This window comes from Hibiscus syriacus, unplaced genomic scaffold (genome assembly GCF_006381635.1).
Source record: "Hibiscus syriacus cultivar Baekdansim isolate YM2019G1 unplaced genomic scaffold, ASM638163v2 tig00110597_pilon, whole genome shotgun sequence".
NCBI classification, from domain to species: Eukaryota; Viridiplantae; Streptophyta; class Magnoliopsida; order Malvales; family Malvaceae; genus Hibiscus; species Hibiscus syriacus.
In genome coordinates this window covers 2656298-2680680 of record NW_024062795.1, presented here as the reverse complement: position 1 = coordinate 2680680, position 24383 = coordinate 2656298, and the positions used below count along the sequence as shown (strand labels likewise).

At 33.1% G+C, this 24383-nt stretch overlaps 2 protein-coding genes and 1 pseudogene across 2 annotated transcripts; 1 reads left to right on the top strand and 2 right to left on the bottom strand.

The window, feature by feature from the left end:
• Window positions 1-2855: 2855 nt before the first annotated feature.
• LOC120133830 (protein TIC 21, chloroplastic-like) lies at window positions 2856-5856 on the top strand. Its single transcript, XM_039150340.1, has 4 exons — window positions 2856-3190; window positions 3506-3763; window positions 4669-4872; window positions 5519-5856. The coding sequence occupies exons 1-4, from the start codon at window positions 2933-2935 to the stop codon at window positions 5630-5632; spliced, it is 834 nt and encodes a 277-aa protein (XP_039006271.1). The 5' UTR covers window positions 2856-2932; the 3' UTR covers window positions 5633-5856.
• A 467-nt stretch (window positions 5857-6323) lies between these two features.
• LOC120133831 lies at window positions 6324-8464 on the bottom strand (annotated as a pseudogene).
• Window positions 8465-21892: 13428 nt separating this feature from the next.
• On the bottom strand, window positions 21893-23071 carry LOC120134003 (ubiquitin-conjugating enzyme E2 19-like). Its single transcript, XM_039150484.1, has 6 exons — window positions 22857-23071; window positions 22724-22751; window positions 22399-22626; window positions 22254-22317; window positions 22113-22172; window positions 21893-22022 (listed from the first exon to the last, which is right to left on the bottom strand). Exons 1-6 carry the CDS (start codon window positions 22964-22966, stop codon window positions 21988-21990), a joined length of 525 nt encoding a protein of 174 aa, XP_039006415.1. The 5' UTR covers window positions 22967-23071; the 3' UTR covers window positions 21893-21987.
• Window positions 23072-24383: the final 1312 nt, after the last annotated feature.

Here is a 24383-nt window from a genome sequence, read left to right as displayed (position 1 = left end):
AATCATAGTTAATTTCAAAGCTAATTTTAGTAGGGATGACTGTCAACAAAATCAACAAGATAAACGGTAAATCAATTTCTTAACGAGTCACGTGTTAATCACGTGCCTTTATTCAAATGACTCAAAAGTCCAAAAGTTTAACCCTTGTAGTTGGGCCTTGATCCAATTGGACATGCAAAATATTGATAGTCTTGTCTTCATGATCCAAGCCAATTTGCCTTCTTTTTCTGGTAGCTTGTGTAATTAAAATTATTATTATATCATATTATACTATTATTTTTTTTTATAAATTAATGATTAAATTTAATTATAATGATAAAAATAAAAATATATAATATTATATATAATTACTAGAAAGTAATTGTCTGATCAATAGAGAATAAGTAAAAAACCAAATAAATAATATACTAAAGACAATAATAATATTTACACATATTTCTTTCTTTAGTGAAGACAAGCAATATATACACGGATATTGTTTTCTCTTCTTCTTATAACTTGATCTAAACTTCCTCAATAGGGGTGTTCAAATTTTTGAACTAATTCGATTAATTGATCGAACCGAATTAGTTCGGTTAATTTGGTTGGTTACCGAATTAATTCGGTCGGTTAACGGTTAATGATTTTTTGGATATTCGATTAACGGTTAATTCGGTTTGAAATCGGTTAATTAACCGAATTAACTGAATTAAATATTTTTTTAATGTTTTTTCACCCTGCTGCCTCCCACTTCCTTTTCTAGATAATAGATATTCATAAATACATTGTCCAATGGTGTCTGCTACTTTGCTTTTTGCAGAATATCCAAGGGACATTGTCCCCCACTTCCTAAAAATATACATGAAACCCATAAAAATGAATTAACAAATATTATACTGGCCTAGAAATATTAACAAAGAGTAATTGCTTTACCTCTTTTCCACAACACTGAGAAAATACAATAACATCTGCACCAAGACTCATGGTACTAGTCTTAAATCCGTTGCAATTTCCTCGGTTATAATTTTTTTCTGCCTTTTTGTGTAAGGTATGGGCATGAGATGGCAGGTGGAGTATGGTGTAGTGAAGCATGGGTGAGGCAGCACTGCCTTGATTTCTGCCTAAACTGTTTTTTTAATTAAAAAATATTAAATTCTAAAAAAATGCGGTTAATTCGAAAATTAACCGAATTAACCGAAATTTATTCGGTTCAGTTAATATTTTCATAAAAAATTCGGTTCGGTTAACGGTTAAAGAAAAAAAAATTCGGTTAATTCGATTTGAGTATTTCGGTTCGGTTTTAACCGAATGAACACCCCTATTCCTCAATTCTCATTGAATTAAAAAATTTAACCTGACTTATATGACTCAAATATAATATAATTTAATTTAGTTATAAACAATCAACAATTTAAATTACTTTAATATGACTTTAGATTAGCTTAAACTTAAAACAATTCAAAATAAAAATAAATAAATCTTACCGAAAACAATCTAAAATTATTCAAGGGACTAAAAGTGATAAAAAAATTAAAGTGATTAGAACTTGAAAGGATCAAAATTAAAAATAGATTGAAAATATTAGTGTGATAGTTAAGTAAATTTATATAATTATATATTTGATTTTAATTATTTTATATTTTATTATAATTATAATTTAATACTATAAATTTTATTCTCTATCATGTTTGCTTTACTATTTACTCTATTGTGGAGCATTTTGACAAGGAGGAATAAATGGGTACACGAGGAAACCATGCAGCCAACAAAGGTTGTTCATGATAATGTTCTTCTCTTTTTTATCTGACCATAATACTGCTTGTAGCAGAAGCTCCCCGAGCCGTAACCAAAACAAAGTTTCATGGACACGACCTGAAAATGGAGCTCTGAAAATAAACGTAGATGAAACTTCAAACACTGATTCAAAAGCTGTTGCAATCGGAATCATCGCCGGAGACCATCATGGACTTGTTTGTAGTTGACTATACACGTCGACTCTCGTGCTAGCAATTAGCTGGACTTGTGGAAGTCCGAGCTTTCATGGAAGGCGTCTTTTTAGCTGCAGAGAACGGTTGGGATGAAGTTACTATTGAAAGAGGTTTTCGGCCTCTCTACTGTAGGACAACATCTGGTTGAAGCAAGGAGTATTCTACACGCACACACACCAAATTTAAAGTTGGATTTATTTCATATGTCCCAGATTATATTAAGACTCTCGTTATCTTTTATATATACGTGTTATTCATGAAAATTAAAGAAATTAAAAATGGATTTGCTATGATTCAAATTTGAGTCTAATGTGATAAAGGGGTACTTAATCACTAAGTCTAAGTCTAATATTTAGTTAAGATTGAGCAACATATTATACATAGATTAAACCGTAACTAATAAACTATTAATATAGTAATATATAATATTTTTTTATTTTAATAGTCTAAATTAAATTATTAATATAACTAATAATATTTAATACTTTTATAACATTATTATTTAATATTTAAAATGTATTTATTAATAATTAAAATTTTAAATTAAAAAAATTAAAATTAAATTATTTTAATTAAGTGATAATGCATGTTATCATTTGATTGAATGATTAAATTTATTGAATTAAATTAAACTAAGATGAAATTAATATAATAATTAAATAGTGTGAATTAAATATATAATTAATTATAAAAAAAATTCTTAACTGTCAAGTTAGAATTTTTATTAATAACGGTCAATGACTTGATTGATACTATTTAAATTATTAAGAGATTTAGTGAAAAAATTATTATTTAATGTTCAAAATAGAACTATACCTATAATTTAGTGACTATGCAGGTAGTTTACCCTTGATTTTATATCATCAACTTATTAGTGCCCCAAAAGGCGAAAATACGAACAATAAGCCAAACCCTGCTCCGTTCCTACCTCCCAATCCCAAGTCCGATACCGCAAACTAATCATCATGCAAACGCTATTACTACCGGCAACTCGCTCCGGCATCTGTGCAATGGCTATGGGTCCCCTCCTGCCTCACCGTCATCGACCACCGCTCACACTCTTCCCTCCAGAGTTTCTCACTTCAATCAAAACTCGGAAACTAAACCCTCTGTTGTCCACTTTTGCTTCCTATGATCCTCTTAATGTTAAAGCTTCTTCTTCCTCAGTTTCACCGAGTTCTACCTCCTTTAATGATGATGCTGACAAAGCAAAGCTCGCTCAGGTACCCCTCACTCTCCTTTTCTTAATCTCAGATTTTACCCTTTTAGCTGATAGGTTTGGGTGTATGCTCTTTGGTTTAACTTGTTCAAATTTTTGTGATATAATATCTTCTGGATAGTTAAAAGAACTAAAAAAAACACTAAAGAAATGCAACCAGTAATCCGCATTGTTCATGTAATTAGTAATATCAAAATACAGATTAGAACTAGAACAAATGTTGTGAGTTAATTTTGGATTGTTTAATGGGGGTTTTGATCTTAGTGTAAATGAAGGTTTCTTCGAGGAGTTGTACGGATTTTGAATGGAAATGGTGCAGGTAGCGAAAAGGCTAGAGAGCACGTCCAGGTACTTTAAGCGATTGGGAAATTTAGGATTTTGGGGACAGCTCGTATGCACTTTGGTATCAGCGGTGATACTCTCGTTTTCTGTTGTTATCACTGGGAAAATCACATCACCGGCTACTTTTTATGCTACTGCCAGTGGAATTGTGGCTGCCTTCATATCAGTTTTTTGGTCCTTTGGGTATATTCGGCTTTCCGAGAAGCTCAAGAGAACTGCTAATGATCCCTCAAAGGTAATTTGAAGTTTTGATTTTGTTATCAATTTAAAGTTTTCGATGCATTATCAACTTAAATTGCATTCTACATTTAGTATATTTGTTGTTATATTTAAATCCTAGGGGCTAGGAGAAAAACATGCTTATCTGAAATTTTATCTGTGTTGCTTGTAATCTTCTTTGGTATCTTGCCTTATTGTTTAGGATGAATGTCGATCATGAACCTGATTTGATATGCATTATGTATTAAATTATGCATGCATCATCAATTAGGAGAGAATACTGAGAGTTGAAGGAGAGCAATGATTCCAATATTCTTTTTCATCACTTTCTAGACAGTTAGGTTCTTGACAGTATTGCACTAAAATAGACGCAAATAGTGTTATCAAGATATTTTAACTTTAATCATTCCATATTTGCAGTAAATAGATTGGTCTTCACACAAAGCAATTAATCTGGATACTTATTTCGTTTTTTCATATTTTTTTATGCTTAATATAGTTAGTCCAATCTACACTTACGTACTCCATCAACCTTTTCTTTCATATTTGGTTTTTCTTGAGTAAATCAAAGATTCTACTGCAAGTAGTTAACAAAGGATTTGTTGAAGTGCTACACAGATGAGACAAACAATAGTTCACATCCAGTTAACAGAGCATTTCCTAGGCTTCATGAGAGACATAGGCTGTACAAAGATTGGCATAAGACGAAGGTTTTACCTCCTGGTTTCTGTCACCAAGAGTTGTAGTGGTCCATTTGACTTTGATCTAGATTAAGCCGCTTATTTCATGGGCTGCTTTTATGTTGGAAGCTTATATTACAGTTTGGTATATGCTCAAATTCAGGGCTTATTTGAGCTTTTGATTAATGTTTGAACCTCATTCAATCTCTTATAAATCCTGTTTTTTCCCTTGAGTTTTCAGGCTCCTCCCCGTGCTGATGTTGTAAAAAGCTTGAAGAATGGCATAGTTCTGAATCTTCTGGGAATGGGTGCTGCCATTCTTGGCATGCAAGCTACAGTGGGCTTCCTTGTTGCTAAGGCTCTTACTTCCTCCGCAAATCCGTATTATCAAGGAATTTCTCCCGGCTATAGTCCTGTTCTTGCATTGGATGTATTCTTGGTGCAGGTACTTGTTCTAATTTGAGCCTTCTTATGGATTATCAGTAATCTTTAACCGCATTGAACTCGTGTTTGAGAAATTGAATCTTTAGTTACTGCATTAATATGACCCACTACACACCTCCCTCTTCAAGGAAGAAGAAGATGGGAATTGAAAGGAATAGTTATTGGATCCTGTTCCCTAAAAACTATGTAATTCCTGGTTTTCAGTTACCAGTCCGTATCCAAAAGGAACTGCAAGCAATAAGTATATCGTTTGGTTACTTTTGTATGCAATGAGTTGTATAGAATAGGTATGTTGTATTTATATTTACCATTTGCAGATACCTTGAAGAACATGGTTAACATATAGAGGTATAAATGCCTGTAAATTTAGAGCGTTTGAGTCTATACATGCACTGCCCATAAATTTAAAGTTTGCTTTCCTCTATGCTACATTTTTTTTTAGTCTAATACAGATATCCATAGTTTCAAATGGAGGAACATTTATACTTATCAGGTTGCTGTTCTTCTACATGGTTCTTGTTGAGAGGTTTCGTGACTCATAACTAACAGCCAATACAAGACTTGATGATCAAAGATGAATTTGTAATGAGAAATAGTTTTTGTTATTACATATTTTTATTTATCTCTTGCTCACCGTGGTCGCGCAGGCATCAGGTAACACTATCCTTTCTCATTTTCTGGGGCTTGTCTTCTCATTGGAACTGTTGCGCTCCGTGACAATACCTCAGTCAGACAGTAGTCTGATTCCCAAGGTCGCATAAATTCTGCTGTTCTTGGTAAAGTATCATTAATTTGAAGCTTATGCTGGAACATGGTTTGTAGCCATAGTTGAAATGTAGAATAGTTGGATTCTATTTTACACTCCGTTTGACAGGAATTTCAGTTGTAAGATCTCACATCTGTTTTGCAATTCATCCCTGCATTAAATACATTATACAGAATGTGGCAATGATTACGGCAGGGGTTGTATTTTCCTTGCCAATGAGTTTGTAATAAACTACAATTAACCATTAAGGTTGGTAAAATCCTTAAAGTTTATGTTCTAACTCTAAAATTTTCTTTAAGCAATCAAACATAGGGAGAAATAAACGCATGCCATTTGGAGAACAGAAGTGGAAATTTACCTCAAATGCAGGGGTTTATAATGCAAAACAAAAGTGGCAAACTTTGGAATTTAGAATAATACAGATTCCTATTTATGCCAATTACATAAATTAATTATCCTAGAAAACAAAGCAAGCCCCATACAAGTACTCTACATCTCCTTCCGTACTGGGGTGATGAAAAAATCATACAGGAAAAATAAATGTATAAGCTTGTAAAAAATTAGCCCCAAATGTATACAACCTGCAGGCCAAAACTTAATCTAGAATATAAGGGTCCCCAAAAATCAAGTTATCAAGGTTAGCCCTGCTACCAACGATCAAGTAAAAGAAAACTGATAAAATCCGAGCAAAAAGAAATCAAAAGCTTCAGATTATGAAAACCAAATCACATGTTCACACTTAACCACTTGAATACCCCGTAAAAAAATAAGTGCATAAGCTTTAGTGAGAGGAACAGAGTGGCAACAACTGAACCCAAGCAAGACAATTGGCTTTGACAATTAACATCTTGTCTCACGAGTGCTGCTACCGAAAGCAAGTAGTGCAATCTGTGTCTATAGTTATCACATCAATGTCCCAAAACTTGCCTACCTTTTCTGCTAAAGCATGCAAGTTTGTGTTCAACATTAATTATATGAGAGATTTTAAGCCTAGATGTCTCGTAAAATTATTGAGTTTTGAATTAATAGAAGTACATGATTCTCCATTTGTACATACTGTACCTAGATGATAGTAGCAGGCTAGCAGCATATGATCATTAGATTAAAGAGGCCATTCAGAACTTAATAATTTACCCACAGACCGACTCCTGGTCAAATGTCTTAGTCACATTAATTTTATAATCTCATCTCAGCTGCCCTAAAAGGTGGACCTGTTAGAGGCAAGTGGTTTTGCTATCACCAAGTGTCATTGCATGATTTCCGAATGGCTGAGTTTGCTCCAGGTGATATTGCAGCTTTATCACAAAGGAATCGCATCTCAAACCCGTACATAACATGGATTATAAACTAAAATCTCCTTGTTTAATCCATGTTCATACTTACTCCAAAAAAACAAAATTTTATGGCATGAGAAAAATATCCAGGCAAATCATGAGCAGCCCCAAATGATGAATAAGCTGTAAACTGATACAATCAAAAGGCAGAAAGAAGCAAACTTACCTACTTTGTCTTCTTTACTTTATTAGAGGGCAATGGAAGCTTAATACCGTTTCATCAATTTTCCTGTACTGTGCTTGCATGATTTCGTGTGATAAAGCAAGTTTCTCATCAATATGGTGTTGACACTTGTCATATAGCATGGGAACCGATAGACTAAGAACATGTCCTGCAGAGCATAATGAATGAAATAAGCATATATAAATAAATTTAAAGGACCCGTCACTTTTATAGAAATTAATAGGATCTAATATAACTCACCAATGTAGACAAAAGTGAGGAAGTTGAAGAAACTACCAATGAAATAAACAAATCACAAGCCAACAGCAACCTAAGAACCAGACACACAAAGCAAAGACATTTTAAAGTTTTATATCAAACCAATGGAGAATGCCCTTATAGAAAGGTAAAACTAAACCTTCAGAAAGAGTTTTAAATTCGTGCCGAGGGTAATGTCATGAGTGATCGACAATGCATAATTGACCCACACTTGTAACTCCTTAGCAATCTTCCCAGCATTCCACTCAGAAATTTCCAAATTAGGAAGGGGAGGCAAAGGTCTGTATCAGAAACCAGAACCACTTTACACATTAAACCCAAATCAAACAACACAATTAACTTCTGTTTCCTCTAATAATCATCATACATTTTATCTCACAAAAAAGGGTGCAGAAAGAAATAGAAGGGCTAAAGGGATAATAATATTGAGAAATACCTGTTGAGAAGTGAAGCAGATTTGGCCCAGAAGAAGAGAATAACAACAAGAGGCAATAATACATTGGCCACGAAAGACACGAAACTATAACCAGCTAATTCAAAGAGGCACCAAAACGCCGTTGCCGAGGCTAGAATTACAACTCCGCTACAACAGTTTCTCCATAATAGCACATCAGCAACTACAAAACGAAAATGGCATGAATAAAACTAAAACCCCACACATCCAAACCCAAAATTAAAGATCAAAACAACACCAATAAAAATCGGAATCATGTAAACTTAAAAGAAAAATGTTGAACACTACAATCAACGCATTTTTGTACTACAACTGAACTCTGAAAATATTGTAATCGGGACAAAAAAAGGAAAACCCAAAATAATCAATTTATAGAAATGATGAAAGAAGTGTTAATGGAAGTGAAACAGATCTATAAGTATATATATTGGAAAAGAGAGAGATGAGACCTAAGCCTCCACTCAGAGCTTGATGAAGTGATGTGCGAGAAGTAGGGACGGAATCACACATGGGGCGATTGGTGTTTTCTTCACTTCGGCAATTGATTTGAGAGTCGGAGAGATGAACAAAAATGAGCTTTTGTTTTTTACCTGCGTCTTCTTTACCTGGAAGCTGGGCTTATTTGTTCACACCTATTATATTATGTTAATTAACAAATTTTTTATACAAATAGAACAACTAATTTTATTAAAATTAAAAAAATATTTAAAATTATAATAAAATTTATAAATTAAACAAATAATTGGAATTTTTTATAACTATTAAACAATAAATTATAAATTCAAAATCACTCAAAAATCATATGAGAAAAATGATAAAACTTGTACAAGATCATTTATTGTTCGTCGTATTCGTTCCAAAACTCAATTTGCAGATGCTTTCAAAAACATCCTGCGAGAGTGGATTAGATATAATCGATAATGATTTTCATTAATTAATAAACTTTTTTTCTAATTAAGATTCTATGGATTGTGTATAATTGAGTGTCTATGTGAACTAAAACTTTATCTTTATCGTAAATTTATATATATTCAACTATTTTTAATAAGAGAAAATAATTTCAGTGACCGAAAATACATTATAATATATGATTTTTAACTAATTTTTTTGGATTTGCGAAAACGACCAACAAATTCGCGTGCGAATTTGTAAATCGTAACGTGAATTTGTAATTCGCAACACATAAGTCAAATTCGCAATGCGAATTTTATTTTCGAATTCGAAACACAATATTAATTTCGCAACACAAATGTAAACAGTATAATCGCAACTCATAACCTAAAATCATAAATCACAACTCAGTCACATCTCCATCTCTCACTCTCTACGGCGACATCCGTCCTCATATCTGGCGACCCCCTCTATCTCCATCTCTCAGAGCCACCTTCACGACCACAAATGAAAAATCAACCACCGATGGTTAGTTTTTTTTAATTATTTTTATTTTAAAAATTTTGTATTATTATTAGATTTTTCATATTTAAATTGATGATAAATTTACTGGTAATTTCAATATATAGATTAACCATTTCACTTAGATTACTTTGTAAATTCATTCGGTTGCTGCCAATACTGCTAAACTGTTTAGTCTTTAACCTTGTGAAGTTAATATTTTGGTTGAAGTAATGCAATTCATTCAAGTTTCAATTTGCAAAAGAATAGTTTTTGAAACTTAAATTCGCAACACGAAAATCGCAACGCGATTTTAGTTTCGCGTTGCGATTTTCATTTTCGTGTTGAGAATTTAAGTTTCAAAAACTACTCTTCTTCTGCAAATTGAAACTTGAATGAATTGCATTACTTCAACCAAAAAACAAAGACAAATACTAACTTCACAATGTTACGAATTTAAGTTTCAAGAATAAACTACTACTCTTGTCCTTTTAAATGTTTATATAAGTGTTTACTTCTAGAATGTTATCTGATACATTTTGTGAACTATAATAAAATAATAACTTGAGTGAATACCGTACTAGTTTGAAACATGTTTGGCTATATTTTCCCTGTTTAATATCATGTATGTTTATAGTGTATAATTTGTAGTTTTTGGTATATCTAACTTGGTATGTTTATTGTTTTTGTTAGGATTTTTTTCGGCTTCATTGACTTTAAGGAATAAATTAAGCCTAGCCACTACAATTGCGTCGACACTTACACTTGTACAAAGAAAGTTGTTTGCGAATACTTGTTTCGGGTCATGGCTGAAATTACAACATCCAGGTGGAGATGTTATGTTGACCCATTTGTTTCTTCAGACCATGACTAACGATCTACTCGAGAGGATACAACGTGGTGATGAAGAGATATGGTTTCATTTTCCACCGGCATATACTTATTTTGGGCGGGAGGAGTTTTGCTTAATCACTGGTCTACGTTTCGTACGACACGATGAAGTAAGTAGGTACACTAGTCATATCCCCTGCCCATCATGGTTATTTCGGGTTTTTCCTGAGCTGGCAAAGGCGAAGCCCAATTTACACGTCGACGATTTGAAAATATTACTTCTTAAAGATGGTTTTACTCGGATGGATGACCTTGATGTTGTCCGAGTATGCCTTTTATTACTTTTGAATGACGGCTTTTTAGGCAAAAAGGGCAAACAACCTATTTCTGAGGATTTAATATTATTGATAGAGGACCTAAATGCATGGAACGTGTTTCCGTGGGATTCATATCTATGGAAAGCTACCTGGGAAAAAGTTTTTGTCTGCCTTTGAGGACCGTCGTAGTTTGCGTGGCCATGGTTCCAAATACACTTTGGTAGGCTTTATTTGGGCCTTTAAGGTAAGAATTTCTATATAATGTTTCCAAAATTATAATTAATTATTTAACAATTACTAATGTTTGTGTATTATATTATTTGTAGATTTGGATATTTGAGGCTTTTCCCCTCATGCGGACATATGCAATAAAAAATTCAAATGATATTCCTAGGGCTATTACCTGGAGGAGGATCCGTGTAACATCCTCAATATCGGGCTAGTGACTTAAAGGTGAATTTTAAAAGTATTGTGTTCAATTTTGAAATAAGTTAAAAAGTTCATAATTTTAATTGGAGAATTTTGAGGTTAGATTTAATAGTAAAGTTTGAAAGTAATAAGGGTATTATGGTCTTTTCTAAGAGAAGATTTTTATTTCTCTTTTAAGGGATATAAAAACGTGGGAATGAGGGAAAATGAGTTTCCAGAGTTTTCTTCTTCTCCTTTCTTCTTCACGCATGGAAGCCAAGAGCTAAGGTGAGAATTTTTATTAGTTGATTATTGTTTGAATTCTAAGTTGGTTTTGATTCTTTGGAAAGTAAGAAAGCTTAAGGAAGTCTAAAGATAAGTAAAAACTCAAAGATGAAGATGTTAGAAGAGATTAAAGAATATGGGGTTTTAAGTGAAATTTTGAATAAGAAGGTTTAAATGAATTTGGAGGATGAATTTGACTTGTCATCTATAAGAATAAGAAGTTAGAAGTGTTATAATTAAGTTTGGATAACATGGAAACTTTGGTATGATTATTGATTTCCATAAGAAAGATGGAATTTTGAGGTTAAATATGAGATAAATGAATATTAATGAGTTTAAGTATGTATATGATACCCCCAGTAGGGTATCGATACCCCCTAAAGGAAAATGGAAATGTTGATTTCTTAAAGTCGTTTAAGCTATTAGTATCAAGTTATAAGGTTAGATTTTGATAGATTGCCTTAAATTGTATATTTGTGTAGATACCGAGCATAAATCAGTTCCGGAACAGTTGGAAAATAAGATCGATCAAGGGAAATATGAGAGATCGGTATTAACTTAGTGAGGCTCAGGTGAGTGCATCTTATTTTATAGGATTATAAGGAAATTGGACTTGTGATACGTCTATTTCTGATAGTTGTTTTATTATGCATGAAGTGTTGATTATAAGTAGGCGAATGACATGAAATGTATGTATGATTGATTATATGAGCTGATATGTTCTTGTATGTGTTATAATTTATGTAGGTATAAAGAATAAGTCATATGATAAGATCTACGTAATATATAGAATGGAAAATATATGTTTATGAAGAGTTATAAGAGAACCTACATAAATAATATGATAAAGGGAGTATAGGATTATAAAATAAAATATGTAAAAATAAAAGAATATGATGAAAGTGAATCCACGAGAAACGATAGAAACTAGGTAATTACGTGGAAAAGTTATATGAATAATGGGATTATGAGTGTACATTAGTGGTATAATTAATTATGAGAATTTAATATAATAGCGTTATATGATTTAATGTGAATTGAAAGAAACTAAATAAGATTGAGTTATAGAATAAAATGAGAATAATGTATCAATTAGGAAACTTGAATATGGAGTGATATGAAAAATTATAGGAGTTATATGAAATTGAATTAAGTAAATTGATTAATTTGTATAAAAGAAATAATAGAAGTAATATATATGTTTATCAGTATAATATAGGTTACATATAAGTGCATACCAAGAAATAAAGAATAAGATAGATGATGCGATGTAAATTATATTATGAATTAGTGATATATGAATGTGATATAAATATGTAATAAAACTTATGTGTTATATGATAAATATGAACATATAGAAGAGAGATAAGATAAGTGACTTGTGATAGGAACTATATGACCATAATTATGTAAATAGGAATAATTTAAGTGATATATCTATGAATATTTGGATATGTATATAGTGATGTGATATATGAGGTCATATGAAATATTATATTATATGACTATGTGAGTATATGAAAAAGATATAAGTACATGAATTATATAGAAATGATTTATATAACATGTTTGATATGTATTACATGTATGTGAATATAAGAGAATAGAACATAAACCATATGAAAAGATATAAGTCCTATGATATTACCTATGTGAATATATGAGAAAGTATAGAAGTTATATGTATTACATGATATGTGTGATTTCACAAGAAATGACATGAGCTATGTGATTACATGATTATAAGAGATCAGACATGCGATAAGAGATAAGTAATATGTGAATATGAAATGAAATAAATGATAATGCCCATGTTTGTGTGAAGCTAGGGTATATTGGCATGCCAAGAGTCGAGGGTCTATGCGGTCCTTCGGGACATATATGTATTCTTTGGAACATGTATGGGGTCTGTTGAGACACCTATGTGATCCTTGGCATATGTATATGGTTCTTAAGGAATGATATGTGGTCCTTATGGATATTATTATATAGCACTACGGTGCAATTCTACGCGGTACTTCGGTGCATTTATACGAGCTGTGGTGACAGCATTTGTGCACAACCTCAATGCACTCAAATATCTTTAGTTCTCACTAGTGTATCATGGGCTACTAAAGAAACCATAACAAATACAATATATATATATATGATGGATATGTTTTTTGATCATACGAAATGCGTTATATGAATTGTATATGTTATGGGTGTTCTAGGTGAAATGATATGTTTTATATGATATGCAGAATGATAAATACAAGATCATGTGATAAATAATTTAATGATAATGATATAATAATAATATATATGATAATGCTAAGAAAGTAGATGATGATATATGTACATGAGTGTATTTGTTATATAAAAAGATGTGTGATTTTGTATGAAATTGTTATATGATTAGTTAGTATTAAATGTTCATGTGTTTTGTTATATGGAATGTTTTATGATTTCTATTATATGTTTTATTTGCCTCACTAAGTCATCGACTTAGCGTGTGATTGTTTCACACGTAGGTTCGAAAAGAATATAGAGAGCAATGTGGAGCTAAACAGGTCAGTATCTCCTTTACAAAGTTCAGATCAGAAAATATATGTAATTGGTATATAGAGGTAGTTGGCATGTAAATAAAGTTTTGGGATTTGATATGCTCTAATTGGTTTGTAAAATCATATGATACTAATTTATGTAAATTAGTCAATTGTATTTAGTAAAATTTTTAAAATTATTTACTATTTTGTTCAAGTAAAGGTTTTGAAAAGTCAATGTGACATCTCGGACTCGTAGCCGGATCGGGTACGGGTTGGGGGTGTTACAATCCGACTGTTGGATTGGGAAGATTTACTACCATATACGAAGATGAATGATGTAAGTTAACACAAATACTACCATATATAAACAAATTATTACTAGTAGACGTTTAACTTTGTTTGAGCTTTTATATTGTTAGGAGGCTAACTATCCATTACAGAGGCTGACACCCACAGAGGCTGAGCTTGCCACTGATTGGTGGCAAGGTAGTAAGCATTTTTTTTATAGGAAGGATGATGAGCACCCCCCACTTCGAGAGCCATCACCTGATCGAGTCGATTCTACAGCTTGACACCCAGAGACATCACCTGATCGAGCCAATTATACACCTCTACAACGAGAGCCATCACCTATTCCATCACATCATCGAGCCTCTTCTCCACCATCATCTCATGATAGGCGACCGGCAAAGAGTCCACGACATTTATCTCCCTGCTCTCCACCTCCACGGGATGAGTTAGGGGAGTTACGTAATGAGGTCAGTTCTTTGCGTGATGAGGTCGGTACTTTTCGTGACGACAATGGTGCATGGCGTGATGAGGTACGGTCTTTACGTGGTGAGGTAGATGTTTTATGCGATGACAATGGTACTTTACGTGGTGAGGTATCTACTTTACGTGATGAGGTAGCCGCTCTACGTGAGATTGTTTCATCGTTGCATAATGAGGTTCATACACTACGCAATGGGGTAAGTTTGTTTAATATTATACTAATAATACAAATAACCTTTTTTCGGCATTATTTATTTATTTATTTATTGATTTATGTATTAATTTATTTTTAGCGGCCTGATAAGGTAGATGCTTTACGTCGGGTTTTTATTGCACGACGGGGTTTACGCATCAGATGTCGTGCACATGCCATTACGTCTCCTTTTACCCCAATAGTTCCAAGACTCCGTAAGAAGAAGCCCGATTCACATGTCATCGTTCAAGAGGCCCCTTCTATCGTTCAAGAGGCCCCTCTCATCGTTCAAGAGGCCCCTCCCACCATTCAAGAGCCCCCTCCCACCGTTCAAGAGCCCGATTCACATGACATATTATGTCGACATATTGATAAACCCCCTTACGTTCCCGGTATGATGGATAAGAGTTGGCTTTCATATCAGTTACCGGGCAGTATCATTCCTCAGCAAGAGAGAAGAACAATATCGGACACAATTATGGATAATACCCTTTGGGCTAAGACCGCAGTTGATTTTTATCTACATGAGCGGAGCCAGGGGTGTTACGCTGACATATGCAAAATCGACGATGATATGCATTTGTTAATTGATCAATCTTGGTGGGGTGTTTTATTAGGGGTTGAAGAGAATGACTATTTCGAATGGGGGGTAAGTCTTATATTCTTCTTATATTGCATCTTGATTAATTTTTTTTAAATTTATTAAATTCACTAATATATGTATATTTTTATAAAACAACATATTGATGCATGGGTGTCACGTCTTCTGATTATAAGGAAATTGAAGAAAATAAAAAAGACACGATTGACTATTATGCCTTCGTCTTTTCATGTAGCTCACTTGAAGGATCATAGAGACGCTTCATACGCGTTGGGTAATGGAAAAGCTATCCTTTATCCTGCGTGATGGGAGGTCGATAAGGTTAGTATTTATTTTTGAATATTTTAAAGGAGTTCATAAATTTTATTTGATGTGCGCAATTGAATTATTATTTATGATTGCAGGTGTTTATCCCTGTTATAAAACGTCGTCATTGGCTTCTAGTCGAGCTTCAGCTCCCATCCCTAAAGACGATAGTATATGACAGCATGTTGAATTATATATCATTGTTTGATTTGAAAGATATTATTTGTAAGGGATGGAGCGCTCATTTGGCTAAATACTTGGATGCGATTGATTATTGGACTAATTCCCGAAATAATAAGCCAAAAAAGTTCAAAGTTACAATGATGAGAGACGAAACAGCGCCACAACAAACGGTGGGAGCCAGAGGGGATTGTGGTCCTCTTGTATGTATGTGCTTGGAACGTTTGACGATAGGAGGTAAACAATTTCTACCTCCCACAGATAGAGATAGAGGTGCAGTAGGGTTGTGGTTTTGACATTTTATGGCTAGAGCGATATATGCGAGACGTTGCCTACCTGCATCAGCGTGTTGAAAGTGTGCATAAACAACCATTTGTTATTGGTAAGTTTGAGCAAGTGTTGTAACATAAATACTCTTTGTTGGTTTGAAAATGTTTGGTTAAGTACCTAGAATTCAATAATTTGTTGTTTGTTGGTTTTAGATGTGTAGAAAATCCTATGGCCATAACGTTTCTACAGGTTAATCCTGAAGTGAGTTGCGTGAAATGTTGGTTAAGTACCTAGAATTCAATAATTGATGTATTTGGATGTAAGCTCCCTATTGTTAGGAGCATTTTGATATACTGTCTTGGGCTAATTGTATCAATGTGTTGTCAAATGTAAATAAGAATTGTTTTTTTTGTTTAATTGATTTGTTGTTTAATTTCAATCTGCATTATATTGAAGGCAAAAAAGACATGTTGAAGGTACACTTTCGAAACGCGAAAATCAAATTTGCGTTGCGATTTTTGCCTTACGAATTTGATTTTCGCGTTGCGAATTTGACTTTCGCAATAATCGCAATGTGAATTTGACTTTCGCGTTGCGAATTCAAGAAAAACACCTTCAAAAAGATAACAGACAACAATCTAATAAGTGTAAATAAGAATTATTTTTTTGTTTAATTGATTTGTTGTTTAATTTCAATATGCATTATGTTGAAGACAAAAAAGACATATTAAAGGTACACTTTCGCAACGCGAAAGTCAAATTTGCGTTGCGATTTTTGCCTTGTGAATTTGATTTTCGCGTTGCGAATTTGTCTTTCGCAACAATCGCAACGTGAATTTGACTTTCGAGTTGCGAATTCAAGGAAAACACCTTCAAAAAGATAACAGACAACAATATGATAATTGATAACAACTGAACAGATCATATCAATGTTCAAACTCAAGTTACTAATGCATGTCTAACTGAAAATATAAGCATTCACACATAAAATACACATAATACAACGTTTGCATTTAAAAATCACCTAAGTTAATAAGTCCCAAAAGGTGAAGTCGGATGTGATTGGGATTTTGATTTTGATTGCGATTTTGATTTCCTTTTGCTTGGCACCATATGAGCTTTGGATTTTGATGAGGATCCATATTTTGGTAGAGAAAAAGATGATTGTGATGACACTGGTGATCCACAAGTCAACCTTGTATGACTACTTTCCTTTACCGACTACATGTTGATATCCTATTCTCTTCACCCTTAGAAGGTATACGATCGTGATTTTTTGGTCGGCCAGGTAGCCTGCTGTCCATGACTGGTGGCAAAACTGTTTGTAAGTCATCTGGTATGTCCCACTCAGAAGGATGTGGAATAGGGTAGACAATCTCGGCATAAGTCTGTCGATATACTTCTATAGTGTAGCAATCCATAGCGTATGCGCTTGAATCATCTTGGTTTAGTTGAAGAGCAACTTTTATAACATGAACATACGAATAACCAGATGTTTGCCATTTCATATAACTACACATCTTTGAATTTAGATCGACAAGCCCATTTAAGTTATTATCCAATACTTCAAACAAAGTGTTTGAACATGGTTTAACTCTCAGTGACGTTGACTTCACAACACGTTTCGTTATCTTTTTTCAGTCCATGGTGTAACACGACGTTCCAATGTTCCTGTAAATTTAAATAAATAATACTTAGTAAAATATTTAAATTAAATATGATAAGTTACGAATTTAAAGAAATAATACTTGCATGGTTTTTTTTCTTGTAGTACCACTGTTGAATAGAGGCTCCATTAACATAGTAATGGGTAGTAATGGGTAATTTTCGGGAATGACGACTTAGAGCTTTGATTGATTCTGCACTATTAGATGTCATGAAACCATATCTTGCTCCAAGTTGATGTACTCTTGACCATCTTTCAAACCCGATATTTTCTAGTGTTTGAGCACATTGAGGCAAAACACATCTTAAACAATTTATATGCATATTAAAATCCACTCCCGATAAGCTTTTACAGCCTTCCAGTATGTCCATTTGTGATTTTTTTTCCAGCAGACCTTGATTTTAGATTTATGTACAAATGAACACCACAAAGTCCATGAAAAACATCTAGGAAACACCTTCTAACATCGTTGTCAATTGAGTTTTCCCTATCGAATATGATTTTCAGATTGCTAATAGAACCTATGCAATCCCTAAGATGCCCCATAAACCGTGTCCATGAATAAGAGGTTTCAGATTTGCCAAACCCGTAAGCTATTGGCAGTATCCCATTGTTAGCATCCATGGCTACTGCTAATAGTTTACTCCAAGGTATCGACCTTTCAAATGTGCTCCGTCAACTATAATAATTGGGCGCATGCAAGTAATAAACGAACGAATCTACAAAATAATATACACAAGAAATATAATCATTTAAATGTGAAATGCATGTAACTAACAAAAATAAGTCAACAAAATTATATTGATTTACTAACCGCAGCACCAATGGCGATAAACAACAACTCAAAGCGTCCATCTCTATCTATTTTGATATGAGTTACCGACCCAGGATTTTTCAGCTTTAAATTGTGACAATAAGCCGACAGTTGGGCAAACGATGCTTCTGGCGACCCCCTCAACAATTCCAAGGCATAACATTTGGCTCTCCAAGCTTGAGAATATGAGATACTAATCTTGAACCAAGCATTCATGTCAGTTATAATTTTATGTCCCCGATATACCCTGTCATTTAAAAACATTAACTCATCCAGAAAACCACCCAACACCTTTTTGTTTGCCTGTCTATGGTGAGGAAAAACTTGATTTCTTGAACATGTATGTTTATCAATAAAAGTCCTAACTTGAAACATTTTGCAATCTTTTATCCTCTCTGCAATCATACGCCACGTACAGTTTTTGTCAATCATTCACTTTGTTTCGAAACGATCTTTGCTTGATTTGCTAACTTTTAGTTGACATCCATCTTCCATACATTTCGTATACAAAGCTATCTTCAAGTCTTCATTTGTATCAAAACAATCATCTTTCTTGATACGAATAACTTTTGTGTAACAATTAACTGCTATCTTTACCAACTCTTCTTCCGGTATCTGAAGTAATTCTGGCATATTCAAGTTATACTCCCGTTGCATTTTCTTCTTTTTCTTTTCTCCGTAGACTTCTTCTTCTTCTTCTTCTTCTTCTTCTTCTTCAGGGTTATATGAATTACAGAATAGATGTTCAACATGTTTATTCACATTCGTAACTTCCTCCTCATTATCATCAATAACATCTTCCTCAGCAGCGGCTGTTTCATCATCAAAATTTGGGTATTGACCAATATCAAAATCATTACATGCAGGGTCTGTTTCTTCTTCTGAAACATCATCAAAATCTGAGTATTGACCAAGATCAAAGTCCGAGTATTGACCAAGATTAAATTTCAAATACTGACTAGTATTCATAATTTTTTCTGTTGGCTTATCATCGTCTAACTGGTCAATACGAAAATCGAAATTTGGTGCTGAAAGTTGATTGTGATTTGGATTAGGGAAAGGTTGTGGGTTTTGAGATTGTGTTTGATATTGTGTTTGGTATTGGAAATATGGTGAAACAAAAAAATTTTGGTGATGAAATTGTGGTGGAACCATTAAATTTTGAGGTTGATAACAACGTTGTACATTGTGAGCACCATAAACTGGGGTTGAAGTACTTAGTTGATTACTACCCGCTACTGACCTAACTTCACTACTTCTAGGTTCAACAACATACAATGTAACATCATCTTACGAAACACTAATGTAAGCAATGAGTCGTTCAACATCTTCATTATTGGTTAACAAATAAACTTTACCTTTTCTCTGATAAGATAGCCTAAATCCACTTAGAGGCTCTAAATTCAATTTCTTTGCAACACGTAACATTAGAGTTTCATAAGTTAACTTTTTTAATGACAGTTTTAGTTGAAGATTCATGGGTAAAAGACATATATTGTAAAACACCATGAACATTCTCCCATGACCCTCCAAAACACAAATCTATCCAAATATGATGAACATTAGATGATTTCATTCTACAAATTGAAAATTTATTTACTAAACAAACGAGCTATAAACTAGATATCATCACTAACTTAGAGAAAAATATACCTTTATTAAGTTGATAGTTGATAATTTGGGAGAGAAATCATCGAAAAAATTATATAGAAATAAAATTATGTAAAAAAAATTAGAGATTGGGAAGGATGTCGCCGGAGAGTGATAGATGGAGATCGAATGAGTAGCGATTTAGGGATTTAGGTTATGAGTTGTTGCTGCTTCGTAGTTTATATACCCAAAACATTTGTGTTGCGAAAATAAAAGTTGTTACGAAATTAAAATTCGTGTTGCGAAAACAAAATTCGTGTTGTGATTTAGAAAATCTTGTTGCGAAAAGGAAACTTGTGTTATGAAAAATAAATTCGCGTTGCGAATTTGAAATTCCGTATTGCGAATTTGACTTATGTGTTGCAAATTTGGAACCTGTGTTGCGAAATTGGAGTTCGCGTTGCGAATTTGTTGGTCATTTTCGCAAATCCAAAAAAAGTTTGTTAAAATCGTATATTATAAGGCATTTTCGGTCACTGAAGTTATTTTCTCTTTTAATAATAGTATTCATCGATATACAAATATTTTAATTAAAATATAATTCGTGTCTATTTAATTCTCGATTTTCTTGAGTCTCAAGATGAATTGATTTTTTAAGTAGTTTGTAACTCTCGTATCCACGTCTTATAGAAGGGATTTAATAACAATGGATGATCTCTAAAATAAATGAGTTTAATTATTAACCGATCTAACATACTTAATGGGTTCTTTTGGTTTGATAAATGGCAACCTTTTGCTTATATTCGTGGCACTTCACGTCTGTCTCGACCTTTTCTTCCTTTGTTTGACGTTTTACGGTGAGCTTTACATATCGTTTTCTTGATTTGTGCAGTCACTATGCCTTTCTTGTACCAGAATTTTTGTCCCTTCACTCATGATTTACAGGTCCATACCTAATTTTCTTGATTTTATTAAATAGATTTACAAGTCCATGAACATGTCCAAGATAACACCTACGCATCCTCACAATTATAAATTTTAGAATCTTTGGTTAACTGATTAAAAGACGCTGGGAAAAATATAAAACAGAAAAAGAAAATAGTAGAAAAAACAAAGCCGTCGTGCTTGCATCTGATCCCTAAACATGTCCAAGTTCATTCAACACGTTTCAAAAGCAAAGTACAAGAAGCCTTAAATACATCTTCTCCAGTGGAAACCAACTCTGCCTTCTCATTTTTCAGTACAGATAAGCAAACCCGTCATGCCCTCCTTTTTAGTTTTTCAGACAGAACGCCTTTGTTATCGGAGATCCGCGACGGTTACGAAGATTTTAGGATAAAGGAAGTTGGAGATGGCGATCTTAACTCCGGTCTACATCGTCGATGGGCATTTCCGCTTCTTTTGTCATCAAACAGGTTGGATTTCATTCGTTTTCTTTTCCTATTCATGTTGAATTAGCCAAGACTCGAATGGTTGTCGATTGGTGAAGTTGTTTCAGCTATCCGGCAAAGAATCCATAGGTGATGATGGAAATTGATATTGGTTCCCTCAGTAAAACTTCAAATACATATACATTCCAGGCCAAGCTGCTCTGGCTGGAGTTAAACAGGTGTATAATGTTCATTGTTGGTCCATTAATTAACCTGTGAAACTCTATTGTCTACTCTTTGTGCTGAATAGAATGGAAGGTTTTCCATGATTGCGTTGAGAAAATATGTCCCTTTTATCGTTCTCTCCATTTAACTATAAAGTTTGTAAACACACGATTACTTCTCGTAAATATTGTTGTCTCTATAGAACTCGTATTAGAGAACTCGTAAATCTAAAACTCTGAACATATACTACGAAGCTAAAACAAAAAAGCAGAATTAAGTTTTCAACGAATCAATGTTCTCAACAATTCAATCCCAAATAAAAAAAGAAAATAATATGAAAAACATTAAAATCTCCTGTTTTGATTTCTCCAAATTATGAATTAAGTTTGTCAAGCATCTTCTTATATTCTGCAGAATCCAGAAACATAAAACAACAATCAGACTCGTAAAACATTAAAAAAAATAGAAGCTATTATATTCAAACTAAAACAAAGGTACCTTCTTGATTGCTCCAAAGCTGAGCTGCTTGGGTGTTCAAAGGTGAGCTAATGTTTGGTTCTTCATGTAAACAAAAACCTCCTAAATCTCATAGTAAAAAACCTTCTAAATGTTTAAAGAAGAAGAAACCAAAATAAATACCTCCGAGGAGACTCTGGATAGATAGCAGTATGGTTCTTACATCATAAGCAGATGACCATTTATCCTACAAACACAAACAATTATGAATCAAAGATTATTTATTTTTTCCCCGGTAAAAAAAGAGAGAAGATTGTTTCTAGTTTACCTGAAGAATGTCCAAGCAAATGTTTCCGTATACATCGACATTCGGATGGAAACAGGCGGTCTCGAACTTAACCTTCGGGGGTTTAAAAGGGTAATCATTGGGGAATGCAAGAGATAACTTGTATTCTTTTCCTTCAAAAACTGTGTCTTTGCTTCCTTTAATTGTTCCTTTCCACCAAAATATGTTGTCCTCTTCTGGGAATGCTGATATTCCAGGATCCCCACCCATCTATCAAACAGTATATATAAATTTAGAACTAATGCCTTTGTTTTGAAGAAGCAAAACATCAAACAGATTTAAGGCAGTACTAGCGTTCACTTTTTACCATCAAAGCCATCAATTCGGTTTGCAACCTGTTGACGCCAAAAAAAAAATCAAATCAAATCCACAAAATTAACTTAGATTTAACCTTTAGAAACAAAATCCAATGCGAACTAGTAAAAAAAAAGAAGGAAAACCTTTTAAAAACAGATTGAGAATCAACAGTCCTAGCAGTGGGGGTAAGCTGTTTTGATCCAGTGGTAGAGGCCACTGGTGTGTTTCCTGTGTACCCATTTGTCGTTGCCATTCTCTTCTTTTACTTTACGAAGAGGGTTTTGAGAAGAAAAAGAAAAACAGATCCACAAAGGATTTTCGAAAGAATCAAAACCAAAGGGAATAATCAGCAGATGAGCAGAACGTGAGCAAAACGGGTATACGAAGAACAGATCCACAAGGACTTTTCCCTGTTCTTCGTATACAGAGCTTTAACAGATAACGAGAGAGTGAGAGAGAGAGAGAGAGAGAGAGAGAGAGAGGAGTTGTGACTTGTGAGGGTTTGAGAGTACGTGTTTTGTTTGTTAAAAAGGGTGGGAAAAGAAAAGTTTCTGACCGTTGGTTGCAAATTCAAACTTGCAACGGCTAGTTGGCTAGTTCCCCCCCCCCCCTTTTTTCACTTTTCTGCTCCTTTTTTTCATTGCAGCAGACCTTCTTTTCTTTGTAAAATTGGGCCAATCGAAATAAGCGTTTCGATATTATTTCTCACTTGTTATATGGCCCAACTTTACTTTTGTGTGTATTTATTTTAAATGGTTATGTATTAATATATTATTATCATTGTACTCAATATTTATCAGTAAAATAGATTTATCTTTTAAAATATTTATATATATGATAAGATATTTAATTAATTTTAGATAATAATATTTATATTCAATATAAATAATAAATTATTATTTTTATCCAAACTAAACTTTAAGAATGAATATTTAAAGATGATACTTTTTATGAACCTGATGATCTTGTCTAAACTTGATCTAATAGGAGTTTAGAATCCAAATTTGAGGTGAGAAGAGAATTTTTTTTTGAAAAGAAGTTTAAAGTCGAGTTACATTTCTTTAAAAAAATATCTTCGACTTAATCCAAATAAATATATTTTAAAATGTTTACAAAAATTCTACATTCTCTCTCCATAATGTTTAGGTTTCCTCATTTTCTTCAACATCAGCCATTCACCTCACTTTCTCTCTTGTTCGTTTTTCTTCATTTTCTTTTTCAAGGTTTCTTCTCCCCAAATTTCCTCTCTGTACATTCTCTATACAGGTAATATTATGGGAATAATATTTATCTTATATTTTCTTTTAACAAAATAACATCCAAACAATATTATTGATCAAAATATTTTATTTTGAAAATGACGTAACACATGAAAACGTTCAAAAGATGTGTTTTATAGGGCAAATCTTTACCGACTCTTTTTGATAATTCTTCTCGTGCACTAGAAGCTGTAAGGATATTGAGTTTTTATTGTCAATTTGTTAATCTTTAGAACATTTACTACCTTATAATTATCATATATTAATAAAAAAAATAGTATCATTGTCATTTCCAAGGGCAAACAAATAAAATCAAATGAAAGACGAATTTTAAGATCTGTGAAAATGCTTTTTTGATGAATTATATTTTCTGCGTAAATAACTCAGCATAACATGAAAACGTTTTTCACT